The sequence below is a fragment of the Budorcas taxicolor genome, chromosome 15 (genome assembly GCF_023091745.1).
Source record: "Budorcas taxicolor isolate Tak-1 chromosome 15, Takin1.1, whole genome shotgun sequence".
Taxonomy (NCBI): domain Eukaryota; kingdom Metazoa; phylum Chordata; class Mammalia; order Artiodactyla; family Bovidae; genus Budorcas; species Budorcas taxicolor.
Genome location: NC_068924.1, coordinates 71854423 through 71876850, shown reverse-complemented (window position 1 = coordinate 71876850; position 22428 = coordinate 71854423). Strand labels below are relative to the sequence as shown.

At 39.7% G+C, this 22428-nt stretch overlaps 1 protein-coding gene and 1 pseudogene across 1 annotated transcript in view; both read right to left on the bottom strand.

Moving 5' to 3' along the window:
- HSD17B12 (hydroxysteroid 17-beta dehydrogenase 12) overlaps positions 1-22428 on the bottom strand; it is a 169275-nt gene that overhangs the window by 30188 nt on the left and 116659 nt on the right. The window contains exons 5-6 of the mRNA XM_052652868.1: positions 18705-18769; positions 17798-17842 (exon numbers count right to left, since the gene is read on the bottom strand). Of these exons, the coding sequence (XP_052508828.1) occupies positions 17798-17842; positions 18705-18769 (110 nt within the window). The remainder of the gene's footprint in view (positions 1-17797; positions 17843-18704; positions 18770-22428) is intronic.
- On the bottom strand, positions 520-588 carry LOC128061069 (uncharacterized; annotated as a pseudogene).

The following is a 22428-nucleotide window of genomic DNA, read 5'->3' as shown; positions in this document are numbered from 1 at the left end:
TGCTTTTAAACTGTGGTGTTGGAAAAGACTCTTGCAAGTCCCTTGGACAGCATGGAGATCAAACCAGTCAATCCTAAAGGAAATCAGTCCTGAATATTCACTAGATGGACTGATGCTAAAGCTGAAACTCCAATACTTTGGCCACCTGATGTGAAGAACTGACTCCTTGAAAAAGACCCTGATGCTGGGAAAGATTGAAGGTGGGAGGACAAGGGGACGACAGAGGATGAGATGGTTGGATAGCATCACCGACACGGTGGACATGAATTTGAGCAAGCTCCGAGAAGCCTGGTGTGCTGCAGTCTTGCAGAGTCGGACAAAACTGAGCGACTGAACTGAACTTAAGGTACACATCATAAGGATATATGTATATATATTGTAAGATGATTACCACAATAAAGTTTAGTTAACATAAAAAATACAGAATGCTTTACCATCTGTGTGTCATCCTTGCACAGTTCAGTTCAGTTCAGTCTCTCAGTCGTACCCAACTCTTTGCGACCCATGAATCGGAGCACGCCTTGCACAGGGGCCATGCGAATCTTCCCTGTATCATTTCAATTAAAGTATCTCTGCTGCTGAAATAAGTCTTTCTGTCCTTGTTATTCAGTCACTAAGTTGTGTCCGATACTGTGGACTGCAGCCCATCAGGCTCCTCTGTCCCTAGGATTTCCCAGGCAAGAATACTGGAATGGGAAGCTACTTCCTTCTCCATAGTCTCTATCCAAGTGAATTAAAACTCAAGAAGTTTTAATAACACAAGGGAGGAAGCAGTGTTTTCAATGCCTGGCTATTAAAGGGCCAGAAATACTTGTTGCAATCCTCATTTGAACAAATGATTCATCATCAAAGATGGAAATTCATGCATGAAAAGGTTAAATTCTTTTGTATTGGTCATTGGCTTCTCCTCTTAAATTCTGTTTCTAAATTATTTCTCCTTGCCATAAAATACAGTATCTTCTTGGATCTGCCAGACATAACAACACTGAAAAGCCTAGGAAGAGTTAACCTGAAATCCACAGGCTTTTATAAGGCTGATTAATGCCTTCGTCTATACTTAAATTATCTTTCTTTCTACTCAGAATATACGTCATAATAAATTCAATTTCAAGCGTTCTTTGTTGGGGTATGTGCATACACATAATTCTTAATATTCTGTGTGTAAGTAGAGTGGCTTCACTACGTTAACATCAAATTAAATTCTCTTTAATGTCACGTCTTACATAGGATATTTAAATTAAGCTATTAGTAGTCTCATTTTACTTTATATGCATCAATTGGTATCTGAATGGCTGGTTATTTATACCATATACCAAGTGTTTCTGTGAAATCTCACTATCTGAACTCCATCTCACAGCTTACAAGCTGTTTCTGGAGTTAACTCAATATGCTAATTTTAGGCCATCTGCAGGTGATAACTGCTGTACCAGGAAAAATTTTGTTCCTCTTAAGATACTGCTAAAATAAGGTTACCATAACTTGTAAGTTCAGTGGTTAAAAATATCGAAAATAGTAGTAAAAATGACTTCTATACTTGTTTTCTTCTGCGTTATTTCCAAAAGTATACAGCAGACAATATCAAATTAATTCTTTCCTCAAAAGTAAATAAAAGTCCTATAATAGCACCTCTATGACAATGGCAGCTTCAGATTCTTGCAGAAAAAAACAAATGTTTCCTATTTATAGAGACATATTTTTTAGGGACAGTTGCATCAATCCTTACCACAAAAAAGTCCTAGAAGCCTAACTCAAAGGGAGAAAGGCCGATACATGCTCTTTCACACCAAGATATATCACTCTGCATGCAAGCCTGGCATAGTCTTCACCAATGATAGCTCAATTGAGAATTCCTCTTGGGGACACCACATATTCTATTTCAAGAGTTATATATTTACGGCCATAGCTATGTATGTTCTGGCTGGGAAATAAGTAACAGGCTGATGTAGCTCATACAAAAATCAAAGTCAGTATTATTAGATCATTCAGTTGAGATAAGTTGACTCAAAAATGCACTGGCTGACCTAGAAAGTCCTTTAAAATGTTATATTAAAATGTATCCATCTTAGTATTCTGAAATATTTCTATTTTTGGCAACTGCTTGCACTGTTTTTGCAATCAGAAGAGCCCCCACAACTAATGTTATTTCTAAAAGAAATTAACAAGAATAAAATTTTTTCTTTTTCACTTCTCTGGCATCAGTAATCAAGAATTTGTAGAAAGAATCTTATTTTATACTCAAAAGCCAATCCAAGTTTCCTACTTTTTAGTTTGGTATGAAAACTGATGCCTACACAAGTGAATCATGCATATTATTTTACAAGCAAATTATTTTTATATCATGTAACCTCTTGTGTTTCATCATTTTTTGGGAGAGAACAGTATAAAGAAAACATTATTGCATAATGCTCAAAGAGATAACTAAAAACCCAAATGAAAAGATTAAAATTCAAGATACTTTAGTTAAAATAAGAAAACGATATTGACACCTGTATCACCATTATATATAAATAGGAGGTCCAGGAATCCAGGCTTCTTGTACAAATAGTTAGGACACCACAAATAGCCACTTTGTCCCTGCTGCCCTGCCCCCTACCCTAGAGAAACCTGCATGGAGTAAACAGGATCTGAATTCAAGCAACTGAAAAATGAACCCACACAAATGAAAAGGAAACAGATACAAATGCCTTAAGCAAATTTTTAGTGGGAATCATTAACAATAACTTTTTAAAACCACAGTATAATAGTGCAAAGAATTACATAAAGTAACAACGATGTCACACAATGCCTGTTTTGGAGAAATTCGGTGGTAACTCCACTGGAGGCCATGCTAGAATGACACAGCACACATTTCCTTTGATGAAATGTATAATTTGAGCTCTGGCACCAAGAATACAACTTAATTATAAATTCTTAGAATCTCATACGTATGGCTAACAGAATGCTTACCACGCGGGGGGTAAGAAGCTTAATGAGATTGGGTTTTTAGACGGCTTTGAGACCTGAGTATTATTTGCCTCTCCTCTACCAATGTTTAGGTCTTTGTGGAAGTCATCAGCCCTTCTTGTGAAGGTTATCAACCCTCTTTTGCCATTTCCCCCGTCCCATATTACTGAACTTTAAATTCAACCCCATACTATAAAAAACAATACTTTTTCTTGGATAATAAATTCTGGTTTAATTTTTTTTTAATGACTTAACAAAAGAAAAAGAAAAGAACTTTCCAGAACAGAAAACTGGATGCCAACTAATAATGAAGAATCTAAAGCCGTAATTTTTAAACTCTAAACAACAATGAAAATAAAAAGAACATATATACCATCACACACTGTTTTCCAAGTTTGTTGTTCAGTCATTAAGTTGTGTCTGACTCTTGGTGACCCCTGGGACTGCAGGTCACCAGGCTTCCCTGTCCTTCACTATCTCCCGGAATTTGCTCAAACTCATGCCCACTGAGTTGGTGATACTATTCAACCAATATACTGAGAGTTTCTATTACTGATCTTTTCTCCAAATAAGCTGACTTCTCCAAAAGTGACAGATTTGGAGGAGAAAAGAAGCCCTAAGTTTCTCACAGAGATTTTTACACGTTCACTCATTTATAATGCATTTCTTCTTTAAACAAGCTTTACTTGGAGCTACAAAGAATCTTGGAATCTCCAACTACTCCCTCATTTTGTAAAGATGAAAACTGTGGAAAGAGTGGTGGTCGTGTATTTTGGCAAACCCATTATTTTGTATTTGTGCCTGAAGCAGCCCATTACTCTGAGATTCTTAGGGCTAAATATGCTCCCCAATTTGGAAACTGTTAAGAGCTTAATGATAACTGCTTTCAAATGGATTTAAAGGCTCTAGATATTAACCTGGAATGTGTTTCTTCTGAAACCCTGGGCAGGGGCAGTGGTGAGAAGCATACTCTCCTTCCTACAATTGATTAATTTCCTGTTGTGTTAACTTGAATTCTTGGGGCAGAGTCAGAGGATAACTTCTTAGCATAATCCCTAAATTAAATACCACTAGACTGCTAAACAGACTTCCCTGGTGGCTCAGATGGTAAAGCGTCTGCCTACAATGTGGGAGAGCTGGGTTCGATCCCTGTGTCAGGAAGATCCCCTGGAGAAGGAAATGGCAACCCACTCCAGTACTCTTACCTGGAAAATCCCATGGATGGAGGAGCGTGGTGGGCTACAGTTCATGGGGTCGCAGAGAGTCAGACACAACTGAGCGACTTCACTTCACTTCAGACTGCTGAACAGATTCTCCTGATGGATTTCCAAATTAATAGAGGGCTCCCCCTACTGGTACTATGTGACATACCAGAGGCAAATACATGTTTTTTAAAAAAGTAAACAATATTTTTCTTGTGTGTTTTCATCTGTCCATCCATCCAAACCTTTATTACTATTATCTACTCCATGCGCAGGACATAGCATTATGGCTAAAGTGATATACAGTGAATACATAGTTGTATAATGAGAAAAAAAAATTGGCTTTTCAAAAGCAGGCAAAGGGTCTCATATTCCAAGTGATTTGATTTGACAATCATAGGGATGGATTTAAGTCAAAGACATTCCAATTCTTCAAGTCCTCCAAGAAAGCAATGATTCAGTATGAGGAGGCTAAATACTTGGAATTACTGAACAGGGGGGAACCATGAACTCAAATACCTAAAAGGGCCAAGTGGGTGAAAGAACAGTGAGGTGGGTCAGACAATAGGGGCAAGTGGGGACTGCGGTGATCTGGAGAGTGCAGGCCCGACTACTGAGCACACTCTGCTGTCATTCAGTTCTGATCACTCGCTGCCAAGCAGCAGTTCAGGTCTGTGTCACCCTCCTTTCAAAATTTTCCCAAGAGAAGCTAGAAAGCTGGGAAATGTCCTAATTCTGAACACACTGCTGGAGCCAACCAAAATATATTAGTAGCCCACGTCCAGCCCACAGACTATGGATTTGTAACCTCTGACCCAGAATCAGAAGGAACTCACCTTCCACCCACTCCCCTTCCGGCAGATCCAAAGCTTAGGAAGCTCTCACAGCTCACTTCAGGGTAAATATCAGCAACCGATCTAAGGCCAACCTTTCAGAGGTTGTGTGGTGTAAGTGTGTGTGATCCTTATTTCTAAAGGACTAGAATTTTCTTTTTTTTAATTTATTCACTGATTTATTCAAAAAGCATTTGCTGTACACCTGCCATATGTGAGAGCTAGGGCTGGGAAATGGCAGAGAAAGAAAAGGACGTGGTCCCAGACCTCACAACCTCTAGAGACACTCAACGAAGGACGAAATGCTAAGGGAAAGGGACACAACACAGCGTGCAATGAGATAGCACAGCCGAGAGACTTCATCGAGCCTGGGAGGCTCCCTGCCCCTTCGCCACCGCTGTGCGTGATGCTTTAGCTGAGAACTGAAGAGCGAGGAGAATCAGTAAAGCAGGAGACGAGAGTCTTCTATGCAGAGGGCCCAGCCCGAGGGGACGCTGGACTGAGACTAGTTCAAGAGACTGAGCGCAGCACTTGGAGGAGAGAGACCTGAGTTCAAAGGGAGACGTGGGGAGGAGCCAAATCAACACAGGCACTTCCCAGCAGGTCACGTGAAAGGTTCTGGACTTGAGGGAAAGAAGTCACGGAGGGGTTTAACAGTGGTGTGATACGACCCAGAGTACAATAATAACACTTTGGCTGGAGCACGGAGACTGGACTGGAGAAAGATAAGCTGGCTGGTTAGGCTACTTAAGTGGTTCTCACTGAGAAATGTAAGGTGCTTGGAATCTGGAACGAATAACTGGGTGAGTTGATTTGCAGAACAGTTAGGAGGCTGAGCTAACTGGCCTTGAGAGAGAGAGAGAGAGAGAGAGAGAGAGAGAGAGAGAGAGAGAGAGAGAGAGTGAGTATGTGTGTGTGAGCTAACTGGCCTTGAGAGAGAGAGAGAGAGAGTGCGTGTGTGTGTGTGTGTGTGTGTGTGTGTGTGTGTGTGAGCTGATTTGCAGAACAGTAGGTTGAGCTAAATGGCCTTGATATTGTGTGTGTGTATGTGTGTGATGTCTGGAAGAAATCATTGGGTGAGCTGATTTACAAAACAGGAGGTTGAGCTAACTGGTCTTGATTGTGTGTGTGTGTGTGTGTGTGTATGTGTGTGTGTGTGATGTCTGGAAGAAATCACTGGGTGAGCTGATTTACAAAACAGGAGGTTGAGCTAACTGGTCTTGATTGTGTGTGTGTGTGTGTGTGTGTGTGTGTGATGTCTGGAAGAAATCACTGGGTGAGCTGATTTACAAAACAGTTAGGAGGTTGAGCTAACCGGTCTTGATTGTGTGTGCGTGCGTGTATGTGATGTCATGCTTCCCTTCTCCATGTTAAACATCTCTACTTCTTTCAGCTACTTCACTTTGGCTGATTATCTAATGAAGGAAGAATTAAATTTTGATCCCCTGCTTAAGACTCTTCCTCCCCATTCCCAAATAAAATAAGACTAAGTGGTACTTCACTGTAACTGGAAATTGTTAATAAATTTTACCTTGGATCCCCACCCACCTATTTCTCTGCTCTGAGAAAGGTAACAAAGAAAGTAGGACAGCCCCTGTATTTGTCAGAATGATAGTCTGGAAATTTCCTAAGGGATCTCAGTATAGGTAGGGCCACTCCCTATTGTCCAGCATATTCACCAAGCCCAGTAGCAGCTTCAGTGCCCAGCACCTTCAGAAGGGATGGCTTTCGCATTCTTAGATAAGCTATGGAAAAGGCTTGGGCTGTGTTCATCTGAAAAGGAGTGAAGAGTCTATGGTGTCCTTGAGGTTCTTATACTGTCATTAAAGGAATCAAAGAACCATCAGGCCTCGAGAAGGAAGGCAATTTTCAGTTTGGCAGATGTTAACAACAAGTGATCTCAAATCAGTGACAAACAGCACGGAGAAGATCCATTTTGGAACTAGTCTTTGGATTTGGTGCTGAGTATGCTACCGATTGAAAGTGGACTTGGATCGATATATACCTGCCCGGAGTTGTGGCGTGTTCCCCCTTTTCTATGATTTCTCTAATAATAACCAATAGCAATACCACAATTTCACCTGCAAACTCTTTCAGTATTCCGAGATGGAAACTTCTTCCAGGCATAGTGAAGTGAAAGTCGCCAGTCGTGTCCAACTCTTTGAGACCCCATGGACTGTAGGCTGCCCAGCTCCTCTATCTAAAGGATTCTCCAGGCAAGAATAATGGAGCGGGTAGCCGTCCCCCTTCTCCAGGGGACCTTGCCAACCCAGGGATCGAAACTAGGTCTCCTGCATTGCAGGCGGATTCTTGACCGTCTGAGCCACCAGGGAAGCCCCTCCAGGCATAAAACCCGAACTACTGTAGAAGTGTGTGGCTTAATATCTGGAGATTTAATTATCTCCAAACTCTTACCATTTCTGGTCTGAAAGTCATTGATCTTGAGGAGAAATGAGCCTTAACCTTAGATTTTACTCACAGAACATCTGAAATCACAAGAAAGCCCTGGCCAGGAGGACCTTTCTTCCAGTTGAAGGCTGATCTACTGGCCATATCAGTCACCTTCATGCAGAATTTTCACACCATTGCTCTCCTGACCTTGGCACTTACCTGCTCTGCAGGGAATAAGAACAAGACTGAATTTAACCCTGAAGGTACTAACAGCAAAACTACAAAGCAGGCAACAAGGCTTCTAAATACCTCTTAGATTACCTCAACTAACCTGGTAAAGGGAAAGCCCAGTTAAGCAAGTCACTGAGAGAGAAAAAAAGGAATAATTCTAAATTATTGAATAAGATGAAAAGTGAAACAATCAGATGGGACTGGAGGGGTCTAGAGTCACCGCTATTTTTGTTAACATTTCTTCCTCCATATTCTGTGGACCACTCATCGCCACTTCATCTGGTGATGACCTGTAAATCCTTTGGCCAGGATATTGCAGTTTTATTATTCCTCTGTTGGAATACGGGACTTCGATGATTTTTTATCATCATGTGACCTATTGATACAGGGACAGGAACGCACGGACCAGGCACTAACCCTGGAATGTCAAGCCAGGTCATTCAATGGTCTGGTACAGCACAAAACTTCCAACCAGATGCTGGGCCCTGCCCGCAAGTATCTCCAAATTAGGGACACAAACCCAAGGTCACAGGGCAAGCTCATCTCTCCAACCTTTCCGGGCATGCTTCTCAGCCAGTCAGCTTCTAGCATGTGGTTTGCTGAGGAGATAAAACTTGAACCAACCCTGATGGACAGAAGATGTCATTCTCTTTCGTATATAAGCCTTTTTCAACACACTTATTAAGGCATTAGGCCATAAACATCCATGCCCTGGGTCCCCTGATGTCCAACCACCAGAAAACCTTATAAGATTCTCGACCAATTTTCATCTCCTTCTAAGTTAACCTGGAGCTCCAAACAGCCGCTGCTACTGAAAATGTAATCCTGGACCCGCAACATAACCCAGTCAACTGAAGGACAACAGAAACAATTCATCAAAATGCACTGTAGGGCAAATCACAGCAGCACGAAAGAACACTAAACCTGGGAGCTTCAGACACAAGACTCCATCAAGGTGAATGCCCCTTCTCAGTATAAACAAGATCAAAACACATGCCTTTAAATACACACTGCCATGCCACTCTGCCACTAGAGCTGTCTTTCTAAAATGTACACCAGATCACACCTTATTTCTACTTTAAGGCTCTCTGCCCTCTTGAGCACAGCACTCAAGGACCTGAACAATCCTGTCCTAACTTACTTTCCTGGCCTCTGGTAAGCCACTGCACACCACTCACCTCAAGCTGTTAGAGTCAAACTATTGCCATACTTGAACAGTCAGTCAAACGTGCTACAAACGAGCCGGATCCTGCCTACAGTACAATGAAAACTGATTGGCTGTCCTGTAGATGGTACTAATTCCATGATAAATAAATCAAGCATTTTGAACTGTTTTTCCACTAAAAGCTCCCATCACAAATGGACAGGAAAATACATATTTACATGAAAGATAAAATATTCTTCATTCTTTGGCTAAATGAAGAAGCATTTCTGAATAGCAAACTCCCTTAGTGCTTTGCAAATGGGATTTGACTTGCAAAAAGAGGTTAACAGACAAAATTTTAAAGCATATATCCATCTCTTCTGCTGGTGATACTTCTCGTCAGTATGGCTCACAATATGATAGGGGATGATGTTTAGTAAGTTTGGCGTTTGTCTCCACTGACTTCTTTCATGGGAAAAAGCATCTATGCCCATGGAAAAAAAGAAGGTGGAAGAAGAACAACGGAGAGCATTTTATCATCTGTCAAGATACCAGGACTGATGTCTTGCTATTATTTCATCATTATGGTAAAGAAAACTAAGGATCCTCTCCAGTGCGGTGGACTGGTGGTGCTTCATCCATGCTTCCCACCCCTGCACTACTCATCTGTAAGCAGGGCCATGAGGTGAGCACCACCAGTACACGCTCACTGGTGCTCAGATGCTGCTCAGAGGATGAGGTGTGTGACCACAGAGCAGAGCAAGCTGACCGGTTCTCAGAGATCAAGGTCAGGACCTTGGCCTTTTTATCACTACTACTCTGTACACTGCCAGTCCAAAGTGTATGCTTTGGGAGACAGAGGCTGCCAGGGTTTCTCTTTTTTTGTACAATTTTTTTTTCTTTTACATTGGAGTATTTGTTTTACAATGCTGAGTTAGTTCCTGCAGTGCAATGGAGTGAATCACCTACATGTATATATATATATATCCCCTCTCTTGTTGGACCTCCCTCCTTTCCCCCGGTCCTGTCATCCCACCCATCTAGGCCATCGCAGAGCGTCACAGGTAGGTCATCGTATAGCTCGCTGTGCTATACGGCAGCTTCCCGCTACCTGTTTTACAGCTGGTAGTGTGTTTATGTCAAACTGAGTCTCCCAGTTCAGCCCACCCTCCCCATCCCCCACCATGTCTACACGTCCGTGCTCTTCAACTGTGTCTCGATCCCTGCTCAGGAACTAGGTTCATCTGTACCATTTTTCCATATTCCACACACATGTGGTTAATATATGATGCTTGTTTTTCTCCTTCTGACTTACTTCAGTCTGTATGGAGATTGCAGGAGAAGATACTAATTAATGGATATAGAGCAACAACTTTACACTGTTTCTGACAGAGGAATTAAAGTGACCAGGAGACTAATGTGGAGCTAGTAAAATGCAATTTAAAAACACTTCAACATGTTTTTCATCATTACTTTATTATGATATATTATGAAACACATGTACATAATATAACTCACTATTTTTAAAAATTAATTTATTTATTTTAATTGGAGGCTAATTACTTTCCAGTATTGTAGTGGTTTTTGCCATACACTGACATGAATCAGCCATGGGTGCACATCTGTTCCCCATCCTGACCCTCCCTCCCACCCCCCTCCCCATCCCATCCGTCAGGGTCATCCCAGTGCACTGGCCCTGAGCACCCTGTCTCATGCATTGAACCTGGACTGGCGAGCCATTCCACATATGGTAATATACATGTTTCAACGCTATTCTCTCAAATCATCCCACCCTCGCCCTCTCCCACAGAGTCCAAAAGTCTGTTCTTTACATCTGTGTCTCTTTTGCTGTCTCGCATATAGGGTCATCGTTACCATTTTCTAAATTCCATATATGCATTAATATACTGTATTGGTGTTTTTCTTTCTGACTTACTTCACTCTGTATAATAGGCTCCAGTTTCACCCACCTCATTAGAACTGATTCAAACGCATTCTTTTTAATAGCTGAGTAATATTCCATTGTGTATATGTACCACAGCTTTCTTATCCATTCGTCTGCTGATGGACATCTAGGTTGCTTCCACGTCTTAACTATTGTAAACAGTGCTGTGATGAACATTGAGGTACAGGTGCCTCTTTCATTTCTGGTTTCCTCAGTGTGTATGCCCAGCAGTGGGACTGCTGGGTCATATGGCAGTTCTATTTCCAGTTTTTTTAAGGAATCTCCACACTGTTCTCCAGAGTGGATGTACTAGCGTGCATTCCCACCAACAGTGTAAGAGGGTTCCCTTTTCTCCACACCCTCTCCAGCATTTATTGTTTGTAGATTTTTTGATAGCAGCCATTTTGGCTGGCATGAGATGGTACCTCATTGTGGTTTTGATTTGCATTTCTCTGATAATGAGTGACGTTGAGCATCTTTTCATGTGTTTGTTAGCCATCTGTATGTCTTCTTTGGAGAAATGTCTCTTTAGTTCTTTGGCCCATTTTTTGATTGAGTCATTTATTTTTCTGGAATTGAGCTGCAAGAGCTGCTTGTATATTTTTGAGATTGTCAGTTGCTTTGTTTGCTATTATTTTCTCCCATTCTGAAGGCTGTCTTTTCACCTTGCTTATAGTTTCCTTCATTGTGCAAAAGCTTTTAAATTTAATTAGGTCTCATTTGCTTGTTTTTGCTTTTATTTCCATTGCTCTGGGAGGTAGGGCATAGATGATCCTGCTATGACTTATGTCAGAATGTTTTGCTTATGTTTTCCTCTAGGAGTTTTACAGTTTCTGGTCTTACATTTAGATCTTTAATCCATTTTGAGTTTATTTTTGTGTATGGTGTTAGAAAGTGTTCTAGTTTCATTCTTTTACAAGTGTTTGACCAGTTTTTCCAGCACCACTTGTTAAAGAGATTGTCTTTTCTCCATTGTATATTCTTGCCTCCTTTGTCCAAGAAAAGGTGTCCATAGGTGTGTGGGTTTATCTCTAGGCTTTCATTTTGTTCCATTGATCTATTATTTCTGTCTTTGTGCCAGTATCATGCTGTCTTGATGACTGGCTTTGTAGTATAGCCTGAAGTCATGCAGGTCGATTCCTCCAGTTCCATTCTTCTTTCTCGAGGTTGCTTTGGCTATTTGAGGTTTTCTGCATTTCCATACAAATTGTGAAATTATTTGTTCTAGTTCTATGAAAAATACCATTGGTAGCTTCATAGGGATTGCATTGAATCTATAGATTGCTTTGGGTAGTATACTCATTTTCATTATATTGATTCTTCTGATCCATGAACATGGTATATTTCTCCATCTATTTGTGTCATCTTTGATTTCTTTCATCAGTGTTTTATAGTTTTCTATATATAAGTCTTTTGTTTCTTTAGATAGATTTATTCCTAAGTATTTTATTCTTTTCATTGCAATGGTGAATGGAATTGTTTCCTTAATTTCTCTGTTTTCTCATTGTTAGTGTATAGGAATGCAAGGGATTTCTGTGTGTTAATTTTATATCCTGCAACTTTACTATATTCATTGATTAGCTCTAGTAATTTTCTGGTGGAGTCTTTAGGCTTTTCTATGTAGAGGATCATGTCATCTACAAACAGGGAGAGTTTTACTACTTCTTTTCCAATCTGGATTCTTTTTATTTCTTTTTCTTCTCTGATTGCTGTGGCTAAAACTTCCAAAACTATGTTGAATAGTAGCGGTGAGAGTGGGCACCCCTGTCTTGTTCCTGACTTTAGGGGAAATGCTTTTAATTTTTCACCATTGAGGATAATGTTTGCTGTGGGATTATCATATATGGCTTTTATTATGTTGAGGTATGTTCCTTCTATTCCTGCTTTCTGGAGGGTTTTTATCATAAATGGATGTTGAATTTTGTCAAAGGCTTTTTTTGCATCTACTGAGAAAACCATATGGTTTTTATCTTTTAATTTGTTAATGTGTTGTATTACATTGATTGATTTGCAAATATTGAAGAATCCTTGCATCTCTGGGATAAAGCCCACTTGGTCATGATGTATGATCTTTTTAATGTGCTGTTGGATTCTGTTTGCTAGAATTTTGTTAAGGATTTTTGCATCTATGTTTATCAGTGATATTGGCTGGTAGTTTTCTTTTTTTGTGGCATCTTTGTCTGGTTTTGGTATTAGAGTGATGGTGGCCTCATAGAATGAGTTTGGAAGTTTACCTTCTGCAATTTTCTGGAAGAGTTTGAGTAGGATAGGTGTTAGCACTTCTCTAAATTTTTGATAGAATTCACCTGTGAAGCCACCTGGTCCTGGGCTTTTGCTCGCTGGAAGATTTTTGATTACGGTTTCAATTTCTGTGCTTGTGATGGATCTGACAAGATTTTCTATTTCTTCCTGGTTCAGTTTTGGAAGGTTATACTTTTCTAAGAATTTGTCCAAGTTGTCCATTTTATTGGCATAAAGTTGCTGACAGTAGTCTCTTATGATCCTTTGTATTTCTGTGCTGTCTGTTGTGATTTCTCCATTTTCACTTCTAATTTTGTTGATTTGATTCTTCTCCCTTTATTGCTTGATGAGTCTGGCTAATGGTTTATCTATTTTATTTATCTTCTCAAAGAACCAGCTTTTAGTTTTGCTGATTTTTGCTACAGTCTACTTTGTTTCTTTCTCATTTATTTCTGCCCTCATTTTTATGATTTCTTTCCTTCTACTAACCCTGGGGTTCTTCATTTCTTCTTTTTCTAGGTGTAAAGTTAGGTTAGGTTTTTCTTTTTTCCTCTCTGCTTCATTTATTTCCACCATTCTATCTTCTACCTCACTTATCCTCTCTTCTGCCTCAGTTATTGTACTGTTGGTTCCCTCCAGAGTGCTTTTGATCTCAGTTATAGCATTATGCATTATTGACTGACTCTTTTTAAAATTTCTTCTAGGTCCCTGTTAGACATATCTTGCATCTTCTCAATCCTTGTCTTCAGTCTATTCATCTGTAAATCCATTTTGTTTTCAAGACTTCAGATCATCTTTACTATCATTATTCTGAGTTCTTTTTCAGGTAGACTCCCTATCTCCTCCAATTTTGTTTCATTTGGTGGGCATTTATCATGTTCCTTTACCTGCTGAATATTTCTCTGCCTTTTCATTTTGTTTAGATTGCTGTGTTTGGGGTGGCTCTTCTGTATGCTGAAAGTTTGTGATTCCTCTTTACTGTGGAGGTTCCTCCCTGTGGGTGGGGTTGGATGAGTGGTTTGTCAAGGTTTCCTGGTTAGGGACGCTTGTGTTGGTGTTCTGGTGGGTGGAGCTGTATCTCTTTTCTATGGAGTGTCAAGTAGTGAGTTTCGAGGTGTCTTTGGGTTTTGACTTTTGGCTGCCTGAATTTTAATGCTCAGGGTTATGTTCCTGTGTCACTAGAGAATTAGCGTGGTATGTCTTGCTCTGAAACTTGTTGGCTCTTGGGTGGAGCTTGGTTTCAGTGTAGGTATGGAGGCTTTTGGATGAGCTCTTGTCGATTAATGTTTCCTGGAGTCAGGAGTTTTCTGGTGTTCTCAAGTTTTGGATTTAAGCCTCCTGCCTCTGACTTTCAGTCTTTTTCTTATAGTAGCCTCAAGACTTCTCCATCCATACAGCACCAATGAAAAAACATCTAGGTTAATGGTGAAAAGATTCTCCACAGTGAGGGACACCCAGAGAGGTTCACAGAGTTGCATGGAGAAGAGAAGAGAAAGGAGGGATATAGATGTGACCAGGAGAAGAGGGGGAATCAAAAGAGGAGAAAGCAATTTAGCAGTAATCAATTCCCTATGTGCTCTCCACAGTCTGGAAACTGGAGCAAACTGGGTTTGCCCCAGCTCACTGTGCATGTGCTTTCCCGGTCTACATTGCTCAGGCTCCAGATTGCTCTGCAGGGGAACTGTCCAAATCAGGCCCTGGGTTTTGTGCACTTCCCAGGTCTAAACTGCTCAGGTTCAGGTTCTTGGGTACTCCACAAAGGCACAGATTCAGCTGTGCATGCATTTTGTGCCCTTCCCAGGTCCGAGTAGCTCAGGCAACCAGGTGCTTGGCAACCACACTGTCCCAGGTGGTCTGTGCATCTTATCACCTCCCAGGTCCCAGCCACTCAGTTTCCCAGGTGTGTCGCAAGAGCACCATCTCAGGTGTGCTGTGTGTGTCCTCTGGGAAGCTGCTCTCTGGCTCCAACCCTCCTGGCAGATGTCAACCATCCAGGATCCCAGGAAGACTTGGTTAGCAACTGGGAGCCTGCTCACAGTTTGGTGGAGGATGCCATCTCTGGGGCCGAGATTGCCCCTTGCCTTCTGGCTCTGGCTCTTGCCCGCCTGCTTCTCTGCCTCTGGGTAGTGGGGAGGTGCCGGTCCACAGCTGGCTAGCTCTCCTCTGGTATTCACTCAGTCCTTTGTTCTGTGAGCAGGCCAGGCTGGGCCTTAGGTTAGAGCTTTTCACAGGTAAGTTCTCTCTCTCTCTTTTTTTCTTCTTTCTGGTTATCCCACAGTTTGGGTTGCTATTTCATGTTAGCTCCCTCAGATTGTCCTCAGGGCATTCAGGCCCAGTTCTCACCCTAAGCATGCCACCCACGCCTCCCTGTTCAGTCCCCGCTTGCTGGTGGCAGATGAGAGCATCTGGGCTACTTCTCTGCTGGGAGTTTCAGTTAGGCATATATTCTGTGGGTTTTTTTTTTTTCTTCCCAGTTATGTTGTCCTCTGAGATTCCAAAACTCCCCACAGACCCGCCGATGAGAGTGTTTCCTGGTGTTTGGAAACTTCTCCTCCTTCAAGACTCCCTTCCCAGGATGGTCTCCATCCCTAACTCTTTTGTCTCTCTTTTTGTCTTTTATATTTTGTCCTACCTTCTTTTGAAGAGAATGGGCTGCCTTTCTGAGGGCCTGGTGTCCTCTGCCAGTGTTCAGAAGTTGTTTTATGGAAGTTGCTCAGCATTCAAATGATCTTTTGATCTTCTGAATTTGTGGGGGAGAAAGTGGTCTCCCTGTCCTATTCCTCTGCCATCTTTGGACCGCCTCTCCAACACACATTATTTTTTAACTCTCATTATTTTTAAACATTTGGCCAAATATATGAGAAGGGATTATCAAAACCATAGTACACAGTCATTTCAAAAGGCAAAAATCATAAAACAAATTATAGACCACAAGTGATCTTAATTTTGATCAAAAAATTTGCTTGCTAAAAAAGTAATAGCTGCATACATTTACTCAAAATCTTCACCACCTCTGAGTTTAGCAAAGTAATAGAAACATGTTTTAGAGCCTTTAGTATGCTCTGGGCACTATTCTAAGAGATTTACACATATTACCTTGTTTAATTCCCAAAACAACTCTGTAAGGTAAAGAGAATTATCCTCCTCAATTTATAGATGAAAAACTGAAGCACAGAGGGTAAGTAATTCACTCAAAGGCCGTATTACTAGTAAATGATGTAGTTATTTAATTAACTTGAAACCTTACACAGATTATTGAAGAATGATTACATTTACATAGCATGCCAAGGGAAATACCTTTAAGACTATACAGATATATGCACATTAACCATGTTTTACAAGCATTAATTTTGTGCACGTGTGTCTTGAGCCAAAGCTACTCACAGATCCACTTGTTTGTAGTTTGCCTCACACTGAATCTTACTTGAGAAAAAATCTTGGTTAACCACAACAAAAAAGATAGAGCAACTATTTGTTTTATAAAATTGTCATCTTACAATGTAATTCACTTGAGGTGCCTTTAGGTAACAAACTGCCAGATGTCACATAGTGTGCATGCAACAATGATGTAGCTTTCTTTTTGGTAGACCTGCTTTACCTGAATCAACTATATTGCTAAAATCACATAAAGACTAAATTAACTACACACTTTAAAAGCAACATATACATTATACAGGGAGAAGCACAGCTATCCGTATATGAAAAGTTGAACAAGACATAATAAGATTTTACGGTCTCTGAACTTGGAAAAAGATTTTAGGGTCCTTGAATTTGAAATCAACTCTGTAACGGTTATGATTTCTCAGGACATGAAGACCCAAGGAGAACTTTTCTTTAAATATTCACAATTAAAAAAAAAAAAAAGACTATGCCATATATACAGTTACCTTCTTATTTATATTTATCTGGTCAGTCCAAATAGTTTAAAGCTTTTTTTTTTTTTTTGGTTTTCTTAAATTAGTATATGAGTTAATGAATATATCAATAATTTTGCTGTTCCATCAGTATGTTCAAATTTAAACTACCTGACATTATGCATGGAAATTCTGCCTTAAGCAGTATTTTCTGCTGGTCTGGTATGTATAATCAAGGTATGCTATCTCATTGTAGTTACTGTTAAAATAAAAGGGGAAATGGAAATTTTCTGGTGGTCCAGTGGTTAGGACTCCAAGCTTCCACTACAGGGGGCACAGGTTCGATCCCAGATTGGGAAAATAAGATTCCTCATCCTAAGAGAGGTAGAGAGGGATGGTTCTGAGATGCTCATACTTGCTAGCTATTCTTCCTTTTAGCATATATTAGCTGTGGTGTCTTTTGTTGGCATATACAAGTGACATGGCTATAATGCACGTCTAGCAACTAGAAATGAGAGTAATTTTCATGTGTGGCTAATAAAAATCATACTCATTACTCTGGGGTCCCACATACAATGCTTTTCCACAACATTTAGCTCATCAGCTTACGTGGACCACAGGAGATATGGACTGGAAACAGTAGGTTAGCAATGAATTATTCATAGGTGAAAGCTTTGTAAAAGAAGCAACCTTCAGCCTAAGTTAGTCTACATATTCCCAGGACTCACTATGTTTTTGTAGAAGTGTTTGTGTATAAGAGGCATTTAATAAATGCTTAGCTGCTAAAAAGGAGAACTATATAGATATCTGTTTGGTAATTAGTTCTTTCTACTTCCTGAAAAACGTAAGGAAATAAATTGCTTTCATCTGGAATACATACTTGAATCAAAATAAGAGCTGACTGAAGTGAACAAACTGATTCAGTGTTTTTAAATAGAAAGATCCAGAAAAAGGTGACGTATTTATAAAGCAGCTATTTATAAAGATGACATGTTTATTATAAGTTTCCTTACCTTGCAAACAGAAAGGACATTAACATTTATCAGTTTCTTGATGGTCTGCAAAAGAAATATTGATCATTTTATATAGATTTGATCATGGAAGTGACCATATTATATATAAAATAGATAGATAGAGATATATAAATAATCCAGAGATGCATTGAAAGTTTCCCCAGATACAGTATAGACCTTGGAAACGGACAGGATTTGGGGTAAAGAGACAGCTTATATTTTACTCTCAGTATTACAGTATTTTTCAGCTAAATGCAGCAATTCATGCTAGTATACAGAATCCAAAGTATACATACAAGTGAAATCTGCAAGCGAAAAAACCACACTAAACCTAAAATAAATATGCAATTTCCTCTCTGCTAACATGGAAAGAAGAAACTATTGAATCTAATATTTTCAACAATTTTTTAAAATTTACATTTTCTTTCAATAATATGTTTTCTAGTTTTTATTAAAGAATTAGACATGCATCAAGCATATAGCTTTCATTTTGGTAGAGCTAGTTTACCTGAATCCACTATATTGCTGTATATTATTAACACCATTATGGCTTTTAAATTGATGTTTAGAATCCTGATACTTAAACAGAGCTGCTTTGATGTAGTAAAAATGATAATAATAAAACTGGAGCTATTATTGAACCTAGAGTTGTACAGATGAGATGATGAATATTTTCTCATTCAATCCTTCTAACATCTCTGTAAAGCTGCCTATATCATAGACAAGGGAACGGAGACTAAGGGTGGCTGGGTCATTCCCTGGGGAACTCAGATAGTGAGTAGAAGGACCAGGGTATGAACCTCGGCTGTTAGACACCAGAGCTCAGAGTCTCAACATTATACCATATTGCCTCACCCATGCCTGCACACATTCTTTCTATGACCACAATCTACAAAAAACAACTTACACTGTCCAAGTCAGGAACATCCAAAAAGTATTCCGGATACTCATATGACATTCCCACATTGTTCACTGAAATAAAACAAGATCATTAGCTAGCTACTATACATTTTGTAGATTTGACATAAAAAGATTAAAAATAATGAAACTAAGATGATACATACAATTACATAAAATGTTGCTTCTGTCTTGAGTGATCTCTCTATCCATAATCTATCTGTACAGACAGTTCAAATGTCTTCTCTTTCACTAAGCCTTTCTGTATCCAACCCCTGGCAAAAGGACTTTTTATTGGCCTCCCAATTCCATAGCCCATTGGAGTATGTGTACATTCCACCTCTGTAACACATCTGTAGATACTGCTTAACCTCTCTCTCCGTGTGTGCGTTCAGTTGTGTCTGACTCTGTGACCTCATGGACTGTAGCCCACCAGGCTCCTTTGTCCATGGGATCATCCTGGCAGGAATACTGGAGTGGGTTGCCATTTCCTCCTCCAGGGGATCTTCCTGGCCTGAGGATCGAACCTGCATCTCCCATAGCTTCTACACTGGCAAGTGGATTTTTCACCTCTGAGCCACCTGGGAAGCCCAATCTCTCTTTAGATCTTCAATTTTCAGAGTACAGTAGAAAGATCAGAGGATACAGTTATATATATATAGGAGACTAAAAACTTGAGTTCTACTTACAACTGTTTCAGAAAATATGCGACTTGGGATAAGTCACGCATGATATGCATCTCAGTGTCTTCACCTCTTAAACGAGAGCACGTTTTAATCATTCAGCAAACATTTGCCATTCACTTGTGTGCAAGACACATGTGAAGAACCAGAAAAACCACAAACAATAGTTTGCATCATGGAGCAAACTATCCGGTAGAAAGAGAAAGACACTAAACAAAAAGAATGAACAATTATCTCATTACAAAGTAGAGAGTGCCGTGGGGCCTGTCCCAGACTTCATCTGGGAGGTGAGGGAAGGTTTGACATTCACAGAGGTTAAATAACTTGCACAAGATCATAGAGCAAAGGAAGGCTAGGATTCAAACCGAGAATATTTGACTTCAGAGGTGTCTTAACCGCTAATTAAAGCCATCCTATGACTTCATTCCTTATTCAGCTCAGGGAAAAAAAAAGTCAGTAATAATTGGATAATAAACAGAAATCTGATAGCAATGTTTAATAAAACTGTAAGGTATCAGAAAAGAAAGGTTTCAGTAGCAAAAAGATAATGAAATTCTGATCATTCTGCTCAAGCGTATAAGGAATTATGCCAGATACACCTGATAGGAGTAACATTAACTTTTTCAACAGACTAACAAAATTAGTGGCTCAAAGGAACTCAATAAAGGTTCTATATTTAGCACTGAGCCAGTCACTTGAGGCTGTGACTCTCAAGATTTTACTGGTACAATTCGGTCAGGATGGCTTGAACAAGATCACTGAAACCTGTCTGAAAAATCTGTAAGCAAAGGACAGTAGCAAAGCAAACTGTATTTAATTAAGATTCATGACCATCTGAATAGGTATGGTATCTAAACAGAAAAATAATAGCAGGTTCAAATCCATTTTTATTTTATTCAAAATGTTCTCCACCCACCAGGGGTTCTAGGAATCAATTCTTTAAAGATCAGCAAAACTAGTTGAAGGTGCGGGTTTGTGTTCATTCGACTTCGCCTTAACCATCCACAAGGTTATAAAGGATGAATGACTTATTTACAGAGAAATAGCAAAAACCAAAAGATCTGTTAAAATGTTAAACTATTCTTTAGAAAGTCAGTGTAAGATTACAGGAGTCCTCAAGGAAAGGTTTTTGCCAAATTGTAATGTTCTTCGGGAAAGAAGATTCCATCACACACTGTGAACTTCATCTCTCTTCACTCTCTTGTATCTAGAAAACTTTCTAGCTGTAGGTCTCTGGATCTAGAATCTAGATCTAGATTCTAGGTCTCTTTCTAGCCCATGGAAATACTAATGTTCCTTTTCAAACTGCTGAAGAAAGCTGAACAGTGTTACTATAAATCTTTTACAGTCTGGGATTTGGATTTAGAAGGAAAAAAAAAACCCAGAAACTTTGTAAGCAACACCATTAACTTTTGCCATCTTGCCAACTTGGATTACAAGGGCCAAAGTCAAGCTAAGGATCCCCAAACATAACTAATTAAGCAAAGAAGTGATACTCTGGGTACGGTTGTATCTACAACACAAAGCCTTCAGATCTAATTGAACAAAGGAAAGACATCACAGCTATCTACTCACATGGTGAAAATGTGATCATCTATTTACACAATTCTAAAAGAAAACACAGTCAACACTGAGACCTTTAATCCAAAAAAAATAAATGGTATTATGTATAAGGGCTATGCTTTTATAATCAAAAATAAACATAGGGAAAAAAAAAGTGTTAAAACTGGAATAGACCTTTTCAGAGCACTGAGCCTGACTTTATGAGGGGAAATACATGCCAAGGTCACACTGTTAAATGGTCCTTTACTCTTAAATCTCTTGCTATCTTATTAGTCAGACCTTTTGCTGGTGGAAGATATGCTACCTGTATTCTCTCCATAGTAAGTAATCACTGCATAGTGCTATTATTTAAGAGTTCAAGAAAAACAACTGTTGCTCTCAAGTGTTATTTCCATAAACTTGCACAATGGTGAGAATCTTTTGGAAAAAGTAAACTCATTGCAATTTTATTTTGAGACGTTAGGTGGCAGCAACAACCAGACAGCAGGCGGAAAAGGCAACCAAACAAGCAGGGACTTGGAAAAGGAAGAAAACAGGCTTTGGGTAGGAGGGAAGGGTGGAAATATTTCCATTATAATTTAATCTCATTAAGAATGGGTACATGCAATACCATCTTCTTATATTACAAGATTCCTTACAGGATTCGCCAAACCAAACAATGCCACAAGTTGTTCCAACATCATTCAGATAATTGAAAATCCCTTTTAAACGATATCGTTTTAAATTAGCATTAAATATCTGTTCATTAGTGAGTTTCCTTGAATTCCTCACGTCAGGCACCAGAGGCAGATTGAAATTTTTGTTCAATGACCTGAAAAACCCTTTTAACTCATGTAACACACCATGTCTTTCAGAAAACAAGGTGTTATATGTACATGTAATCTTAGAATTCCGAGCACTACCCCGACAATCATCACAGGACTATGAACAGATAGAAACTCTTTCCCATCCATTTCTCAGTGGAATTCTAAGGTTGGGAAGACCTCAATGGAAGAGATGAGGCAGACAGAGAACAGAGGTGAAGACAGGCCAAGAACAAGGACAAGGTAAGTGGAAAGAGGAGGAGGTGGTGGACCCCTGCAGAGAGGAACTGTCAGTGTGCCAGGTTCGACAGTGCTCTCTCCATGTCTGCCATCCAGAACTTTCAAAAACACCGAAACCGGAAAGCATTATATTTTAAAGGCTCGGAAAATCCACAGAGTATTTCTGAATGTTATATAAATATTCTAAATTACACCATACTGCTGTTTAAAAATCATTTCCACCTATCATACTTTTAAAAAATGACGAGAACATACACAAGATTTGTTTCTTCTGAATTCATTTTCTTCTGCTTCTACCCTTACTGGACTTGCCATCCTTTATCAAAACCAGCTGCTGTAGAGATAATGATGTCATTAGGAAATTCAATTTCTGGCATCTGGGTTGGGCATGAGGGAGGAGCAAATGACAATAAATTGCTAGAGAATAAAAGTCCATCTGAACGAA